The 19633-nt window shown below is 40.2% G+C and overlaps 1 protein-coding gene across 1 annotated transcript; it reads right to left on the reverse strand.

Annotated features, from left to right (window-relative positions):
• Window positions 1-4630, reverse strand: C17H6orf141 (chromosome 17 C6orf141 homolog). The gene is made up of 2 exons (XM_034521665.2): window positions 3492-4630; window positions 1-531 (listed from the first exon to the last, which is right to left on the reverse strand). Exon 1 carries the CDS (start codon window positions 4237-4239, stop codon window positions 3703-3705), a length of 537 nt encoding a protein of 178 aa, XP_034377556.1. The 5' UTR covers window positions 4240-4630; the 3' UTR covers window positions 1-531; window positions 3492-3702.
• Window positions 4631-19633: the final 15003 nt, after the last annotated feature.

Here is a 19633-nt window from a genome sequence, read left to right on the forward strand (position 1 = left end):
AAAAAAATCACAGTGAGTTTTAATAGAAACAGCTGGTATGGCTCCCTCAGTACAACAGCAGGTCAAATGAATCGAACATCACAGGAAATAACAGATGTAAGCAAAAGATTTAAAAAGAGGTGGCAGTCAGGCATTCTGGTACATACTGTCATTCCAGTACTTGAGAGGCTGACATGGAAAAATCTCAAGGTCAGTCATCACAGGCTAGACACCAAGTTCAAAGTAAGCCTGTGCTATCCAGTGAGCCATTGTCTCAAAACAATTTTAAAAAGCACATATTAATAAAAAGGAGGTAGACACTTGCCTGATCCATGATAGTTATATGACTTGGACGTTTGTACCAGTTACAATCTGCCCAGAAGGGTCTCTGGGAGTCTTTGATGTAATTCATCTAACAAACACAGTGTTAGATGAACTTGTATTTCTGTGAGGTTAAGTCATAGAGTCAAGACCCAGTCATTGGAGAGATTCCTTGGTACTGAGGACAAGTTCAGATGCTCTTCTGAGACATGAAAGGAAAATGTTCTTCACCTGTAAAGTAAATCACAACAGTTCAGCATCTTTCTTCACTTTCAATATGACATCTAATTTAAACCTGTAACCAGACAGCTAACACGGAAGCTGGAGTAGCTTTAAAATGTTTGTTCAATTCGAGGCCTGACAGTGCATGCCTTTTATCCCCAGCACTTGGGAGGCAAGCAGACCTGAGGGGCAGTCTGATCTGCATAAAAAGTCACAAGCCAACCAAGACTTTGTAGCAAGACCCAGTCTCAAAAGAACAATTATCCAAAGCTTTGACCTACCAAGGAGGTGTCGAAGAATTTTTAATCTTTCCATTCATTTAGCATAGTGACCATGGTTTTTTAGCCTTAGGTAACACCCAGCCCCCCATGTTGTAGAAGTCATTTCTAAGGAATTTGGAAAAATGTACTTACTGATCTACTAAAGATGGAAAGAAAATATAAACAAGTCCTTTCAAGAGTATAGGAGAAACCTTAGTAAAAACGGATAGTTCAGTTTTCATTAGTTGTTTTGCTGATTGCTTAGTGTTTATGATTTCTAGGCTACATTATTAAATAAAAAACTAAATCCTGGTCAGAAGAAGAGTGGGTTAAATGACTAACTACACTACACTTCGCTAGTAATTGAAGAGTAATGCTGAGTGTGTATTCCATGCCAGGCAGTATTCTAAGTATTTTAACTAAATCCTACCAAAAAAGTACAATGGTTATTATCCCCACTTAACAAGTTAACCATAGAGATTAGGCACCTTGCTCAAAGTTACTAGTTAGCAGAGTGCTTAGTAAGAGTCACTTAACTCCAGAGCCTGCCTTTGAGAGCTGAAGGGCGCTACTGGTTTTGGTGCAAAAGAGATTTGTTTCTCTTGTTTCCAATCAGTGTTCACCCACCTGGGATGGATCCAATAAGTGCAGATAGGACACTTAGCACTCACAATTAACTGTACAATGAAGCCATGCAGAATTTCTGCAAGAGAAGACTGTATGGGGGTGGGGGCAGGGCATGGCATCTCCTTTTCCAATTACTCAACAGATCAATAGATGAGCTCCAGGGCTAAGTTCATTCCTCAAGGGAAGCTCTCCCAGGCCTGAGCACTGCTGCTGGTGAGTCTTTAACCAATAAGCCTTGCAGGATACAGGGAGAAAGATGACTCTCCTAAACCTGCTCACTTCCTAAACCTGAGTGAAAAAACTATGGTGACTCCGATATCACTATTTTGAGACTAGCCTAGAACTCAGAGTCTCCTGCCTGGGCATATTTGGACCCCTAGAAGTAAGACCCAGAAAAAGTCATCCACAAATCATTAGGTTGGAGATGTCCACACTCCTTGTCTACTTAATAAGCACAGGCAATCACTTGATTGTGATCTACCCAAGCTATGTGACCTCTAGGCCAAAGTTAGCTCAGGTGTAAAAGAAGGATGCTATCTGACCAGACAAAAGATAAGAGGTGATTCAGGTGGTGGGTTGAAGGCCATTCAAGCTCTAACTGAAGACAGCTGGAAGGACCATGGTAAGAGCAGTGTTTAACCGTCATCCCACCCCTTCAACCCCAGAGCAGAGTCCCATTCATTTGTTACTGTCTGTTACCACACACCCTTCCCACAGGGACAACTCAAGCCCTTCGCCTATCTCTTAAGAGTTTGGTTTGGTCCTTAGAATTCCAAAGTGCATCCCAATACTAAAAAACGTAATGATGTGGAGCCTGAGAGATTATTCCAGCTATTTCAAGCACTTACTGCTCTTGCAGAGGACCCAAGTTCAAAACCCAGCACACACACAGTGGCTCACAACCATCTCTAACCCTAATTTCAGGGGATCCAATGATGACTTCTGAGAATGTCAGGCTAACTAGTGGTGCACAGATGTTCATACAGGCAAAACATTCACATAAGTAAGATAATAAAGTTTAAATGATGGTTTCTAATGACAAAGGGATTTTTTTTTAAGTGGTAGACTTAGACCATTTTAAACACCCAGAAAAGGACCGTAGAGAGTGCTCAGTGGTGAAAAGTTAGATTACTGTTGCAGTGGAACCAAGTTTGGTTTCTAACACTCAACTCTCCGATGCTCAATTTCCTGTAGTTCTAGCTCCAAGTTATCCTATGTTTCTGGCGTTCATGTACCTACCTGCCCTCGGGTTTACATACATATCCACATACATCTAATTAAAGATAAATTAATTAAAAATTAAACTTAAAAATAGTAGACTTACTGTCAATCCAATCTTAACTACAAGTACTTTTTTTTAAAAAAAGATTTATTTATTTTTATGTGCAAGGTGTTTTGCCTGCATGCATTTTTGTGTAAGGGTGTCAGATCCCTGAAACTGGAGTTGCAGACAATTTGGAGATACCGTATGGATGCTGGGAATTGAACCGGGGTCTTCTGGAAATACCAACCAAAGCTCTTAAAACCACTGAGCCATATTTTCAGTCCATGACTATGAATCTTATTCGTTAAAAGCTATGGATTAAAAAAAAAAAGCACATAACCATTTATGATGTATTGAATACAACATGTCTACCTTCCTTATTAAGTAGTAAACTCAGTAAGATGTCCTCTGCATTTTACGGGCAAAACACCACAGTCCCTCCAACCCTCCAGTCTTTCTTTCCCTCACTCCTTTTCTTCTTAACATAGAAACGTGATGGATAGGAATAGAAATTGCACACCAGTATGGAGCACCTAGAAATATTTCCTGGTCATTTAATTTTTCCATTTAAAAAAAAAAAAAAAAAAAAAGCAAAAGTTCTTTAAGGCTTCCAAAGTAAAGACCCTCTCTGCAACCACTCCACACACTACACAGCCCAGGAAACAAACCTCAAATTTTTCTTCTGCTTTTGGCTGCTCAACGGGAACAAGAGATGCAGACAGACAATACAAGTAGCTTGCAACACGCCAACAGGCAAACTGACTAAGGTTTTGCGCTTTCAAACTCCCATTTACCGCCAATAAATAAAGATAAATTACCTTTTTTTACCCCCCTCTTTAACCACCGTCGAGACACTTAAGCCAGAGGATTGCGCAGGCTGCTTAAAATTAGTTCTTCAAACATTCTTCCTCATCCACTGTCCTGGAACATTTCTCAGGCTCCAGAGATCTGTGTGCTTAATTTCTTTCGAGCATCAGGTCCTTGGGGCGATCGGGATTTGGCTGGGCCTCGGGTGCCCTACAAGCAGTGTCACTCCCTCTGGGTCCGAAAGGTGACTGCTGTCACAGAGCGCTCCTCGGTCCTCGTGGTCATACTCCCCTTGGTCCATGCTGTCCACAGCACCTCCTCCGTCACCTGGTAATCCACGACCCTCACCAACAGGGACCTGGGTGTGGCTTCGGGGTCCCCGGGCTGCCCTCCCCGGGCTGTGGCAATGCGCCTGCGGGAAAGCTTCCGTTTCGGTTCGGAATCTCGGTGGTCTCCAATCGTCGGGGGAAGGTCTTCGCTGTCTACCAGCCCAGCGCAAGCAGAGTCTGGCTGTGTTCCCAACCACCTCTCCGGGTGCAGAAGAAAAAGCACTTTCTCTCTGACCCAGGACTGGCAATCCACATTCTCTCCGGTCTGCGATCTCACGTCCCCACTTGCTCCTGATATGGTCCTATCCGTCCCGGCCATCCCGGGATTTGGGGCGCGGGAATCCAAGGGGGGCCCACGCCCCTCCCCGCTCGGAGAGCACCCAGCGCGCCCCCGGAGTCTGTCGGGCTCCATAGAAGAGAGATCATTCATGAGTCCACCCTTCTCCAGTTCTCGGAGGAAAACTCCAGCTAAACTCTGCCGGCCGAGCAAGCACTGGGTGTGGCTTGAGCGAGTCACGGACTAGAGGAGTCGCCTGAGGCCACACTGCGAATTCCTGCCTCTTATCTTGGTCTACTTTCAGCCTTTAGACCTCATTGGTCTCCACCCACTTCAAACACAGTCTTAGATCCTCTTCTCCCTTCCCTCAGACATAGCCGCGATTCCTGTAGGGTATATTTGGTTCCAGCCCCAAACTGCCTAGTGAGGTCTCCATCTACCCTCATCTCCATCCTTTTTCTCCAAAACTGAGACGCATGGGTGCTATGACCTTCTCACATTCTCAAAACACTATTTCTTATTTTCTTTCTGCGGATGTTCAAGCATGAAGGTACAAATAAGCCTGATTTTAATTTTTTATTTCATGTTATTATTTTATTTTTTGAGACCGAGTTTCACTGTATAGCCCCGACCGTCCTACACTCTGTAGACCATGCTAGCCTGGAAATCACAACGATCTGCCTGCCTCTGCCTTCAAGTGCTGAGATTAAAGGCTTGCGCCACTACTGCCCGGCATGCGGTTGGTTTTTAATCATTTGATTTAATTAAATTCTTCTGGAAAGAATATTTATTTGAGAAGAGGTCTCCTGCTGTAGTCCTGGTTGGCCTGGAACTCACTGGGTAGCCTGACTGACCTTGAAGTCCTTGGCAAACCCACTCCCCTGGCATGAACATGTGCTGGAAATGAAAGGATTTCCTGTCCGTTTTAATCCTCCCCTACCCTATGGTACCTCTAGGTCTATGGAATGAGCTCTCACGGTGAGGTTGGAACAGTTCAAGTCTTAGGGAATAGGGCTGTGAGTTCGTACTTTTGTTTTGGAATACTAGGATCTGCGGGGACAGCGGTGAACTCTGTTATAGTTGTCGTCATCCCGTGTCTGGAAAACAGGCTTTGAGTTGAAACAAACTTCTAGAAAAGAACCAAAACAAACAATAACAAATCACTAAAAGGCGCTTCAGAGTTTATGTTCTTGTGCCTTTGTAGATTCCTCTCCCATCCTCCCATGCGATCCTCTTTTACCTCATGGATAATAAACACGTGTGTTCCCATGTCTGCATATATTGCTACAGCTTATGGCTCTGCCTATGCCATAATAATTTATTCCTGAGGGTCATGGAGAACACTAGCCAATAGGAGAAAAGGCTCCCATGTGTACATTCTAGTTCATCCTTGATGGTAGCTGTTTGTTTTACTGAAAAATACTGTTTTCCCGTCTGGTTTAGCAAAATGATTTAGCCATGATTGTGAGAATTTCTGCTTTTACATGACTGAACAGCATGATTTAAAAAAAAAAAAAAAAAAAGACATCCTGGTATCAGCATGGAGTCTGCCCTTGCTGTGGGCTTGCTGGCCACAGCTACCCTATATCTAACCATCTAACGTTCTTGACTGCCTTACACAGGAATGTTTTTAAGCACTTTAAACTCAATTATCCTTCACAATGCAAAAAGGCTGTGCTATTTCTTTGGTATCTTTGAGAATTTTTAAGCGTATGGACACTGGTTAGACACCGATAAATAGAAGATCGTGTTTGCTATTATGTTGTATGTTTGTTTCTGACCAACATCTCATTTATCTCCTTATAAGACTGTAAGGCTCTGTCTTGTTCATGTACTTGACCAGGAAGTATTTAGTATGTGCTAAATGCCAGTGGCTAGGTGATGGGACAAGTAGAGGTACAAGCAAACCTGCTTGTCTCTGTCATGTTCTTCGCAGGAGGTACAGTGATGGACATCAACCAGGAGCCATAGTATTAACTCAGCTCCAGTGTGGATGAGAATTACCTACAGATAAACATTCTGCCCTGCTCTCACCGATTGAGTTTCCATTGGTTTGGAGTTAAGGCTCTGAACACTGATTTGTAGCAAAGCTCTAAGTAATTCTGATGTGGGTGGTCCATGAACATTATGAGACACATATCACAAATTCACAATAGCTGCAGATGCTTGCACCATGTGAGTACAAGGATGGGTCTTTTGACAGTTAGGTGTGGATGGCGATAGGGCTCTGGGGACTTAACCCTTACGGCTAAGCTATTTGCTACTGAATAATTCAGGCTGAGGGAAACTGTCTTCAGTTATATAACTAATGGTCACCCTGCCAGGTTCCAATAAATAATCCCATCTAATGGTCACACAGATGGGTCTGATTAAACCAGATGGTTCACAAATGGTCAGCCCCGGAAACACAGATACAAGAAACATTATACAGACTGAGTAGGTTATATTTAGGAACATATACTTACATACATATATGCATGCAACTGTTGTGGGGTCCGCTTAAATCCAGCATCAGTGCAACATAACTCAAACACCAGGTCAATGCAGATGACAAAAATCCACTGTGATCAAGCTGTTGCAGCTCAAACAGGGCCACAGAACAGAGTCCAGAGCTGAACTATGACCCCGAAGGGATGTTTTATAGCATATTTAAAGAATGAAACCATAAAAGGAGGTGGTGCACAGTAGGCTGTAGTACTGTCCAATCATATTTTGACATAAGGGATTGAGCAAGGGACTTCCCATCAATCAGGATAAGAGTTGGTTCCTGGGCTTGGGAACATGAATTTAATTTGACCCTACCAGCAAGATGGAGAAGTTGTCTTTGAGATGTCTGGACTCAGACAACTGTTTCCTTCTAATAGAAACTCTTCAGCTATTGGGAAGTACCCAGATCCCCTGGGAACTGAAACCTTAAATTTAGTTTCTCCCTCTTATTAAATGGAGTCTGAAAACAAAAACGGTAGTACTTAGAATAAGTTTCTTTTGTTTCTTCCCAGCAATTAATAAAAAAAGAGGAAAAGAATTTGTAAGCAAGCAACAAAGGGTATCTGGGAGAATTTGGAGGGAGGGGAGGGAAGGGGAAAATGGTGCGTTTTTATTATAATTTTAAAAAATAAAAAATAGAAGTCATAAACCTGAGGAAGGTTGGTAGGGGTGGGAAGGGGAGCAATAGGAAAGATTTCAGAGAAGGTGTGGGGAATAGAGTATTGAGAATACATTAAATGCATGTATGACATTGTCAAAAACATGCTCCTTTGAAGCAGCCAGAAGAATACTATCTATTTTCTCTTTTCGGCAAAATTGGGAGAATTCTAGCTGGAGTGTCTATGTCTGGGGGAAGTATAATGTAAACCACAAGATCATTGCTTCCTCGTAGTTTTCTTCCCTAGAGATGAGATGAAGAATTAAACTGAAGAATGGAAATTGGAAGAAACTATTTGCCAAGGAACGAGACCAACGCACCCCTTAGGGAGCTCTTGCTTTTTTAAATGACAAGAAATGATGTATCAATGCGTATAAGACCAAGAATAGAAAACATGGAAGAAATACATTCAGAAAGCACAAAAGTTAGTCACTTTCCTCTAGGATGGTGTTTGCTATGTATTGGGTAACTGAAATTATGAAATGATTTTAATCTTCATAAAATATTCCTCCAAATGAAATTATTTTCTCATGGGGCGGGGGAGAGGTGTATGTATTTGGGGAGTAAACAAAACTTATAAGGTTCAGGGAGATACTGAAAAGAATGCAATCCTTAAGCCCCACCCTTAAAGTTATATGCACAGTAGCAGTTGCTGTGTGGAGAACTAGCCTTCTGACAGTTGTACAGGGACCTCCTGGAATGCAGTTTAGTGGGTCATCAGTCATGCTGAGTGGGATTTCAGGTGATGTAGCTGCCTTTGAGTCACCTATGCTCTTGTAATTAACCCCAATAAACTCACAGGTTCGCTAGACTTAAGTGACATCATGACTTTGGCTTGTTATGGGGGGCCCCTCAGGGCTGAGTGTAGAGCTGTTCAGTCTCCCTTCCCTGAGTCACACAACACTGTGTTTTAATAGATTGAAGTGATTTCTAAAATGTATAAAGGGTACTGAGTTGAACCCACTGGTCATCTCTCTAAGTTACTTATGAGAGCTGCACGCATACTGGTCCCTGAGGGCTGGTGAGTCCATTTATACTGAGCTGCACTGAACAGTAATGGTGAAACTCCAGTTTGCACTACATCCTCAAAAGTCAGAAGATGATTTTTAATAAATTCACTGTGAGAGGTTACACCCATAAAGTCTCACCAACATGACTTCTAAACACGAGTCAAACAAGGTCAAACCAGTAGGCCAAAGTGAATAAGGAAAAGCCCATGAGGCCTCAGACATGCACAAGAACTAAAGGCAACTGAGGAATTCTGGGAGTCAGAGAAATAGTCTTCCTCAAGTAAGAGCATGCCAGTTGGTTATCCCACACCAATTTTTGGTCAGGCCTGAAGACATACATACAATTAAATCATACAAATTGAGCAGGTTAAACTTAAGAATTTATCTATTTGTCATATCTCTATCATGTATCTATCTATGATCTATTATCTTTCTATCCATCTATCATTATCTATGTGCATACATACATACACATATGCATGAAATAACAACGTAAAAAAAAAAAAAAAAAGAGGCCATGAATTTGAAAAAAGACCACAAAAGGGAATATGGGAAGGTCTGCAGAAAGGAAAGAGAGAGGAAAAATGTTACATTATAATCACACCAAAAAGAAAAATTATGATTACTATTTTTTTTTCTGTAACTTAAGGGTGTACTTTTGTTGCTGTTCTTATTTTACAAGTTAAACTCAGAAGGGTGGTTATCTCTCCCTCTTCTGTTTCTCTCTCTCTCTGTTTCTCTCTCTCTCTCTCTCTCTCTCTCTCTCTCTCTCTCTCTCTCTCTCTGTGTGTGTGTGTGTGTGTGTGTGTGTGTGTGTGTTTATAATGGTAAAGGCATTCAGGGCCTTTAACACTGAACATTCTAAAAAGGATTCCAATGCTTGCCTACTTCCGTGGCCATCAAAAGTTATTTCATAGATTTATATTACAATGTTCCTGTTAGTTATTCTAATTCCACTTCCTGTAGATATAGCAACTGTGTGCAGCCTCCTGGCTTAATTTATACCCACATTAATATTTTACAGCTTTCTTCCCTTATCTGATCTAACATCCAAGAGTTGAAACACTGGTCTGGCAACCAGTTCTCAGATCATGGGAAAGTAACTGCAGCCCTTCCAGCACCCAGGAAGTGATGAGTCAAATGGAATGTTGTCAATCAAGCCTTCCCAGAACAAAAGCGTTATTCATTTCCAGTTGTCTTGTAACCAAACCTCCAAGTTACACGTGAGTTTAAAATACCTCAGTGATTCTCAAGCTTAACCAGACATGGGGATAATCTAGCAAAGTGTTTTAAAAATATGTTATCTGGTCTTTTCTGAAAGATTTTACTATAACTATGGTGGAATGTGCCCAGATCACATGTTTACATCTTTCCAGATGGTTCTAACAGCTACTACAATTCAGATTTGTTGAATCAGATCACCTTTAAGGCAACACTAAATGAAGAAAAAGTAATATATTGAAATGGTACAGTGAACCCTGAAAGTACATACAACTACTGTGTGTTCATTCGGTATGTTTTTTTAAGTGGGATAGCACCAGAGGAACCTCTAAGATTGTCTTCAGGCCTCCATGTGCATAAGAATCTGCACACAGACAGACAAACAGACAGACAGACAGACAGATGGACAGACACACACACACACACACTGAATGAGTGAGTGAATGAGTGAATGAATGAATAAATAAGATTGAAGAACAATAAACACTGACTGACTTACACAGTCAAATACTGACCGGCGATAACGAGAAATGGAGAAATGAGTCATTGGTTCATGATGCAGTATTCTGAAATGAAGGACATATGTTGTGTGGTCTCACTCATGTGAAATATGGAAAGGGCTGAATAATTCTCGGTGACAAAATGCCTGCTTCATAGAGGTCCAGAGGGAAAAAAGCAGTGGGGGAAAGGTCAACATGTCCATTCTCTTGCTTATTGTGATGTCAACATCTTACCAAGTTTTGCACTGTTAGGAGATGCAAGCACAGGTGACACAATTTGATTAGGATTCTTCTCTTTTTTTTTTTTTTTTTTGCATTATTTTTATGACTGTCATTGTTTGGATGAATAACACAAAAAGTATATATATATATATATATATATATATATATACTTTGTGTGTGTGTGTATGTATATACATATATTTCATTTTGAAAGCATAGAATGTACATTAAGAACTGCAGCTTCATAGGCAGAATTTATAGTAAATAAATACCAGCAAGGGGAAAGAAAGTAGATTAAAGCTAGTGTAGTTGAGAAAGACTTTTCCAACAAAGTGAAATGTTACATATTTTGGTCTGGGTACTTTCCCTGGATGCTGTACAAACTACTAGCTCTAGGCTGAGTACATACCTACCTACTAAACACAAGAATTGAAGATGGAATTCTCACTGTTACTTAATCAGATATTTAGTAGATAATAAAGATAACATGAAGCCTAAAGGGTCATGCTCTCAATCTGATAAGACTGTATCAGACAGGAAGGACAAAGATGGATTTAGTTCTTCCCCACTGGAAGACACTGTTAGGAGGGAGCTATCTGCAAGCCAGAAGGAAAAGCTTCACCAGCACCATAACTGTGTTAGCACCTGGATCCCCAACTGACTTTTTTTCCTTATTTAGCCTGTCACCCATTTTATGATATTTTGTTTGACAGTCTAACTAGATTTACCAACCTAAACCTGTTTAAGGAAAACAGGTTTTATTTTAAGGATACCAAGAACATCTGGCCTTTAGCAGAAGAAAAATGGTATAAAGGAATAGTAAGCTATTTCTGTGGATGGTCTTAGTAGGCTCCATGTCTCAGCTGAATGAAGAATTCTGTCAGTTATTCTTGAAGCATTTACCCAGTAATTAGGACCTCACTCAGAAACTGGAGCAGTCTACACAACCTTTTTCTTAATTCTTTAATATTTACTATTATTCACAACAATTAAAAAATATATTTGAAAAATATTCTGGGAACTACTGTTGGCTTTTAGAATATTTTAAATTTATTTTTTATAATTATGTGTATGTGCATGTCTGTGTGTGGATATGTCTACATGAGCAAAAAATACCCATAGAAGCCAAAATAGGTCACTGGCTGTCCTGTAGCTAGAGCTGCAGGTGGTTATGAGCTTCACCCTCCTACGTGAATGCTGGGAGTCGAACTTGCTCCTCTTCTAGAGTGGCAAATGCTCTTCACCACTGAGCCTTCTCGCCAATCCACTGACTTTTATAAATGGAAAAACAGTTAACTGAGAAATAAAGTTGTAAAATCTGTATTAAAGTTTGAAGGCTTGGTCCCCAGCTGGTGAATCTATTTGGGAAGGCCTGGGAAACTTTTGGAGGAGGGTCTAACTGGAGAAAATATGTCACTGAGGCCATATCATTATGGTGACCACATAGTATTCTGGCTCTGAGCTGTCTCTCTCTGCTTCCTGACTGCTATGAGGTAAGGGTTCTCACATTCTAGTCCCTTCTCCCAGGGTGCTTAACCTCACCACAGGCCCACAGTAACAGAGCCAAGCAACCCTTTTCTCTAACCGTGGAAACTGTGAACCAAAATTTAAAAGTTCCTTTTTTTAAAAATTACATTAAGTGTTCAGTCACAAGATGAAAACTGAACCAGCTGACAACTTAGATATGGAGATTGCAGAGTATTCTACATAAGACAACATTTTTACAGCAGACAGGGCTACTGTTTCAAATCATTCTCTTCCCCATCTGAAATGGAGGCCTACCTCTGGTTTGTTTATCATGTGACTGGCAAGGCTTTGTGTATGAGAACGAACTTTGCTCCACTGATGTTGGGTATGGCCACATGCTTTCTGAGTACATGACACCCAGAAAGTCGTGACACTGGAAGCCTGTTTATAGAAGCTTGCAGTCATCACACAGTTGGCCCTGAGGTTGACCTGGATCAAGATTCTTGTCTTGGCCATGATCCCACAATGAAGACAACTCATTGAATAGAGCAGAATAGGACCCAGCAGAGCTGGAGCAGCTGATAAATATCCAGAGAAAGAAATCTCCTTTATTATTATAAGTCAGTGAAAAGTTGGGGCTTGTATCATACCACAATCTGACCTAGTAAAAACCATCCCTGAGTAATTTCTGCTGAATTGCTTCAGAATATTCTTCATTCATAACAAAATTCAAATGTCCAGAATAATACCATTTATACTTTCTGTGTGTCTTCTTCCTTTTTCTTCCTCTGTCCCTCCCTTTCTTTCTATTTTTTTTTACACAGGATCTCTATATAATACTGGCTATCCAGAAGGTTGCTATGTAGACCAGGTTGCCCCGGAACCTACAGAAGTTCTCTTGCTAGAATTAAAGGCATGTGCCACCATAGTCAGCCCTTAACTCTCTTTTCTTATTCCTCTTTCTTATCTCAGTGGTTAACAAGGCTGCAATTTTATTGTCTTTTCTCTTCCTCAATAACTCCTTCTCCCCCGCACACCTATTATTTATAATACCTAGTATTTAATAAAATATTTGAAATTTCACTTACTTTTTTTTTTTCCTTTTACTGTTCCCTTCCTCTTTAGACCTAACAGCTAAATACTCTGAGGCAAGACATAAAAACATCTAACTTTATTTAACCAAATTACTATGTATGGTAGATCAAATCCCCCCAAACAGGAACCGGAACCTAATGAATAATATCAATAAGCACAAAGTATAAGTTTGAGAAGCTATGAGGTGACTCAGTATAAATAAAATCTAATCTCATTATGAATAATCTTGAAGACTACAAATAATTTTAATGGAGAGCTTAATCACACTTTCCTTTATAGCCGATATTCCTGTGACTAATACACCCTGACTGTGAGAAGAAAAACAAGCCTTTTCACATGTCCCCCATGACTTCAACTTTTGCATAGTTCAGATTTTACCAAAGACTCGGGAGCCAGATACTGTGGTGAAAGCTTGTTGCTCAGAGAGACAGAGAAAGCACTCAGCTGACCTTCCTTCTCAACGAACTTTCCAGAAGGGGAAAAAAAAAAAAAACTGTTCTCCTCCCCCAAACAGTTTTAAAAACCCTTCCAACTAAATATCCCACCTTTCTATTTCCTGGGTATCTTGCTATCTGACTTCCTGACTTCCTCTCACTCTATGTTTTTTTTCCTATGTTCACTCCCTGTCAACTGGTTGCTTGCTCTGCTTCTTGACCTATGGTTGACTTTATTCAGTCTTTTCCAATAAACAGAAAGCTCTCAGATTAAAGGCATGTGCTAGGCTGAGCCACATCACAACTAGAAACAGGTTTTTTCCAGTATACAGTCTTGGGGTTCACATTGTGATCAAATATCCTGCAACATGAATGCTTTGCTATACACACACACACACACACACACACACTAGTCTGTGTGTGTGCGTGTATGTGTGTCTACATTTATAAAACCTCTTTGATTGTTTTAGTCTTCTATTTTCTTTTAAATTGAGAAGTTACTGCATGGTTTTTATTAGTTCCTTATAGTCAGAAAAATGGAAGTGGAAGCCAGAGGACAATTGTGGAATCAGCTCTTTCCTTCCATCATGTGGATTTTGGAGCTAGAGCTCCAGTTGTCAGTCTTGGAGACACGTGCCTTTACCAGATGAACAATCTGGCTGGCTGCCTCTGAGACAATGTTTACAACATGAAAAAAAAAAAAAAAAAAAAAAAAAAAAAAAACCACTTTGAGTTATCCCCCTATGTATGTTTGTGGGAGAAGATTGAAGAAACTTAGTTTTACCCAACATGTGTTCTGTGTCTTTGATCCTTTCATTACAGAAATATTATATGAAACATTTAAGCACTTTCATGCCATAGAAGAGGTGGTAAATCCTGTATACAAAACTGTTGGTAAGATATTTTGAAATACCTAGCTAAAAGACAAAGAATCCAGTTAACCACAAGGAATAATATATACGTATACTTAAAGTATATCATAATATTTATATATGACATTATGATTAGTAAATAGGTGTCTTGTAGAAATTTGAAATTAGAATTAATTGTTGGCTATTTGCAATATTAAAGGATTTAGAGTAAATTCACCATGGTTTTCTTCTGTCAGAGATCAATTTAGGGCTCAGTTCTCTGATCATAAACAAGCATCTTATAGAACAGGAAACTGTACAAATATAGAGTGAAAAATTATAAAGGCCATTTTATGAAATATGTGTAGATTCTTTGCCCTTAGACCTGGGCAGAAAAGTGCAGATTCCAGAACAAGGAACTGAAAAAAAGATTTCAGGCCTTCACTTCCCCGGAGCACATTCCGGATGGGAGGACATTATTCCCTGAATCAAGCCTCAGGCAGTAGGCCCGCCTATGGGTGGAAGAGGCCCAAGGTGAAGACACATTCCTGACCATAAAAAATACAAGCCATCTAGGTGGGGCTGTGACTGGAGGAAATGAGAAATATTTTGTAATGACGGTATAGGGGACAGTGACTTGGTAAGACCACGTTTTTGAGAAGAATGAGTGTGCAGAGTGATTTTCACATGACTCTAGATCATTTGGGCTAGATTCCTCTGAAATGTTCCACTGTTCTTGGTTACCCCTCCCTCCCTTGGTCTTCCCAGTGCTATGTTCAAAATTTGTAAAACAACCAATCATGTGTAACCGCGCGAAAATGCCTTCCTTTCCCCACCCCATGCTATAAAAGACCCCTTAGCCCGCCATTCGAGGCCAAACCTTGCTCTTGGAGCTAGAGAGCTTGTGGTTTGACCAACGGCTAACCTCCCTAATAAAACCTCTGCTGATTGCATCCAGATATGGTTTCTTGTGATCTTTGGGTGGTCGTGATTTCCTGAGACTTGAGGAAGGGTCTCCTGAGTATGGGGGTCTTCACAACCAGTAATAAACAGAGTCAATGCCAGGGGTGAAGACCTAGAATTCTTTAGACTATTAAGCAACTTCAACATAAACAAAGTATACTTCTTCAACAGAAGCATGTAATGTTGCCATTTTCCCCCTCCTTCCCCCTCCTTCTCCTTCTCCTTCATCCTCATCCTCTTGCTCCTCCTCCTCTTCTCTTTCACCCTCTTCCAGTTTCTCTTCTTCCTCCTCCTCCTTTTCCTCCTCCTCCTTCCCCAATACCAGGGCTTTCTTTGGCCCCACCAGGGATATAAATAATAACACAAAATCTTCTATATAAGTTAAAGCTTTGGCTGTTCCATAGGGTAGTCTCCCAGCTAGTATTTAAAGTTTACCAGACTGTTCTAGCCTAAAACCCTCCATGTGGCTAACACTGCATGGCAAGTTCTGTACCCCTCTGTTTGCTGTGCCTACTGCATCTCTCCTGAATCTCTTAAGTCTGCTCTCTTCCCTTGTGTCATTTCTCTGGCCACAAGTTTGACCTTCCATTTCCTGCTCCAGCTATTGGCCATCAGATCTTTATTACAGTAGTAAGACAACCTCTGATGATATTCTACATTGTCTCTAGGCAGGTGAGGAAGGATGGATATTTATAAAATAGGAAACACTGATGATGGGTCATAGAAATGACAATACAAATATACTGTCAGAATTTGCTGTTTGTCAGTACAGAATTAATAATTTAAAATACAGAGACACAATGTAAAAAAAATTACCTCAACATCCTTATCCGTTTTCTCCTCTTCTTCTTTTCTTTTTCCATCTCTTTTTTCTTTCTCTTTCTTTCCTTGTTTTCTTCCCTGTCTTCCTCTCTCTCTCTCTCTCTCTCTCTCTCTCTCTCTCTCTCTCTCTCTTTCTTTATCTCACTATGTAGCTCAGACTGCAATGGCTGCAATAATGAGAAACCACTATGATTTTAATCCACATTAAATCTTTGTTCTCTAAATTCTTGGAGCCCAAACCCAATAAGGAAAGAAATGCCAGATGGTGAAGTCTCAAGAGTTTATTAGCTGAAGGCTAGGTGACAGCTCTACTCAGGAGAGAAATGTGTGCTTTCTGCAGAAAACATCAGTCTTTTATACAAGTTTTGTTACTAGGCAAGGAGGAGCTAGAACACTGCTTATGTAGGCCAATGAAAAGCAGTTAGCTTGGGCCAAACCACAAAGTTTTTTAGAGTTTAAAGTAACAGACATGGTCTCAGGTGTGAACCAGTTTGAAAAACTGCTCTGAGCCAGTGTTCTCTCCTTCCTGTTATTGTACCTTTCTTACAACACATGGAACCTGGGTACAGATGATTTAACCCTTGGGCTCATTTTTTTTTTTTTTTCAGATGTTTTCTCTCCTGGGTCACTCAAGACTAGCCAAGAGCTCATAGTGTGTATGTAGTTCAGGCTAGCTTTGAATTCACCATCTCTGTCTTGACTTCTTCTACAGGAGCACCCAACAAAGTCTAAAGTCTCGCTCTATTTATTTGTTTTCAACATTGTAATTTCATTAAGAAACTAATAGAACCTTTGGGTGCAATACTTTCTTTGATTCCTGCCTGAAGCCCATTTCCTTGTCCTAGGCCAATGTCAGATTCCTGACAAGCTGCCCCCAAAGCTCTCCACATCTTCCCCTTTCTAATTTCATAAACAAGTCTGAACCTGTCTTAGGTCATACTGCAAAGAATACCTTCCTTACCTGTAGTGGAATATGCACTATCAAAAGAAGTGCACTTTTGCTTAGGTTGGTAAGGCTCTGTGCAGCATCTTACCTGTCTTGGGCTTGCCAGCCTGTTAATTTAATAACTCTGTCTGGTAGTTCATTTTCAGTTTCGAGTCATGTACTTTGGCTGCCAACATGTTGATGTTGTTAAAGATAAGCTTTAACATGGTGGGCAGGAATAAAAGTATTCCCAGGGCAAGAAGGGCTAGCTTGATCAAGCGCTGTATGCCATTCCCGAAGCTTAACCAAAATAGAAATACTGACCTCAGTTCATGGGTGATTTTATCAACAGTATCTGCAGCATCAAAGCTCAACAGAACAGCATTCTTTAAATTCATAATCTCACTATGCCAAGTTAAAACATCCATAGAGTTATTAGAATTATGCCAAATACACTGAAAGTGTCTTTAAACTTTTTTCTAATTATAATGACTATCAGTGTAAATTTTAGAAGTAACACAGCTCCATTGGTATTTGGCATGACACTTGAGATGGCTCCTTACTCTTAAACTCTGAACCTCCTTCCAATAATTTGAATAGGATAAAGAGCATCTATCTGATGTTCCAAATGCCTATCAAAATTCTCTTGTATACTCAACACATTAGTAAGAATTTTTTTTTTTGCTAAATGGTTAACAAATAGTTGAATACTTTTAATTTCATGCTTTGTTTTGTGACAGGAATTCACTTTAGCCTAAGCTTGAAATCAACGTCATGAGCCTCTACAGTTGGCTGTCTAGATACTTTAGACAAGCTTTCTACTTGGGAATTGGCAAAGCATTGCCCTCAGCGTAACACAGTGAATCCCAGGAAGAAACTGTTCCACTGTTCCTGGTGCTGATGACCCACCTGAGATGGTGATCTGTAGGCTACAATCGTTCACTTCCCCCATTACATTTGGTAAGTGATCTGTAGAACAAGATCTTTATACTGTGTCATCACACTGTTTCCCAGCAACCCTGCCATGCTGGCAATGGACTGTGTCCTTGCTAGAATCTATTATTAAAGTGGGTAGTGCAAAATGACAACCTTGTTATCCTTTCTGATTTTTTTTTAAAATAAACATTTCCACAAACCAGAGCAAAATGCTTATTACTCCACCTTTGTTTTCATATCATTTTTAAATTTTTTTTTTTTTTTTTTGAGACAGGGTTTCTCTGTGTAGCTCTGGTTGTCCTGGCACTCACTCTGTAGACCAGGCTGGCCTCGAACTCAGAAATCCACCTGCCTCTGCCTCCCAAGTGCTGGGATTAAAGGGGTGTGCCACCACTGCCCGGCTTCACATCATTTTTGATTCAAGGATTTATTTTTTTTAAAAAAATGTTTGCCATATCTGTTAGTACTGTTGTTCTTTGTGATGTTGGTTATAGAGACTCAGAGAGCAGAATTTTAAGTAGATATATACATTTTTTTATCCTTGTTACTATCAGCAGCAAGCCTGTGAAATGGGCTTTTTGACTGTTGCATATGTACCCAGATACATGGGGTGTAATTCCTACTGTTATTTTAAAAAATTGTAGTTAAAAGTAATTTTCAAAATTCAAAACAAGAGATAACATTTGAAATGTAAATTTAAAAAATCCAATAAAAAATGGAAAACAAATTCACCAAAGGCTGGTAGAGTAAAAATTGTAAAAATACCTAAGATATTTAAATATTCAAAAAGCCTATCATTGAGAACTAACCTCACTTGTCACCTTCTTGAAATACAGAAGAATTTGGGACATGGTTGTTGGTATCAGGCTCCGAACCCAGTGATATCACATCTAGGCGACCCCCATATCGCTGCCAAGGCTACCTCACCTTTACCAGTGTGTGTTGGGGGGGGGGAAGAAATACGACACCGCCCATATAAAACAGGCATAACCCCCGACCTCTCTCTCTTCTTTCTCTCTCTTCTTTCTCTCTTATTCCATCTTTTTCCTCTTCTTCCTCCCCTCCCTATCTTTGCCCTACCTTCTGAATAAACCCCACTTGGAACTGTTTGGTCTGTTGTGATCTGTTTAAGCCACTCGTGGACATCTATCAATGGTCCTCTGAGCACACTTGTGGTATTATTTTGGTTAAGTTAGTTGAGGTAAAAAGATACACCCACTGTGGATGACACCATTTCCTGAGCAGAGAGCCTAAATATTTAAAAAGAAGAAAGTAGCTGGGCACAAGCATTCATTGCTCTTTCTTCTTCCTGACAACAGATCTATGTATCTATAGGTCTTTCTATATCCACCTCAGCTCTGAATAAAGACATGGAGACTTTATTAATTATAACTTTAGGTCTTGGTCCCAAGACCCTATAGCTTTCTCTTGGGCCCAACTAGTTCATAAGTTAAGTTGGCCCATAAGTATTAATCTATGTTCTTCCATGCAACTTGTTATTTACTCTCTTTCAGGCCTAGCTTCTTGCTATGTTGGTGAATCCTACCATTGCTGACTTGTTCCTCAGAGTTCCTATTTCTACAGAAGTCGAGCCTATTCTTTCTTCCTTTGCTATAGGCCATCAGAATTTTATTAGACCAATCAGAAGGTGATAGAGGGATGCTTACAAAATATGATATAGCTATATGTATAACAATATCGAAGTCTGATCTGCTCTCAACTCTCTACCAGTAAAGAAGCCGGCATTTGAATAATAATACAAAGACAATCTTTACACAGTGCACAAAAAGATCACCCCAACACAGATTTTTTTTTTTTTTTTTGAAACAGGACCTCACTTTGTAGCCCTAGCTGGCCTAGAACTTCCTATGTAGACCAGGTTAACCTCAACTCACAGATACGTTTTTGACTCTGCCTCTCAAGTGCAGAGATAAAAAGTGTATTTCTCTACACCAT

Source organism: Arvicanthis niloticus, chromosome 17, assembly GCF_011762505.2.
Source record: "Arvicanthis niloticus isolate mArvNil1 chromosome 17, mArvNil1.pat.X, whole genome shotgun sequence".
NCBI lineage: Eukaryota > Metazoa > Chordata > Mammalia > Rodentia > Muridae > Arvicanthis > Arvicanthis niloticus.

What these genes read in the sequence shown, in the direction of transcription:
- C17H6orf141 (XM_034521665.2), bottom strand. Translation starts at nt 4,239, where the DNA reads ATGAATGATCTCTCTTCTATGGAGCCCGACAGACTCCGGGGGCGCGCT.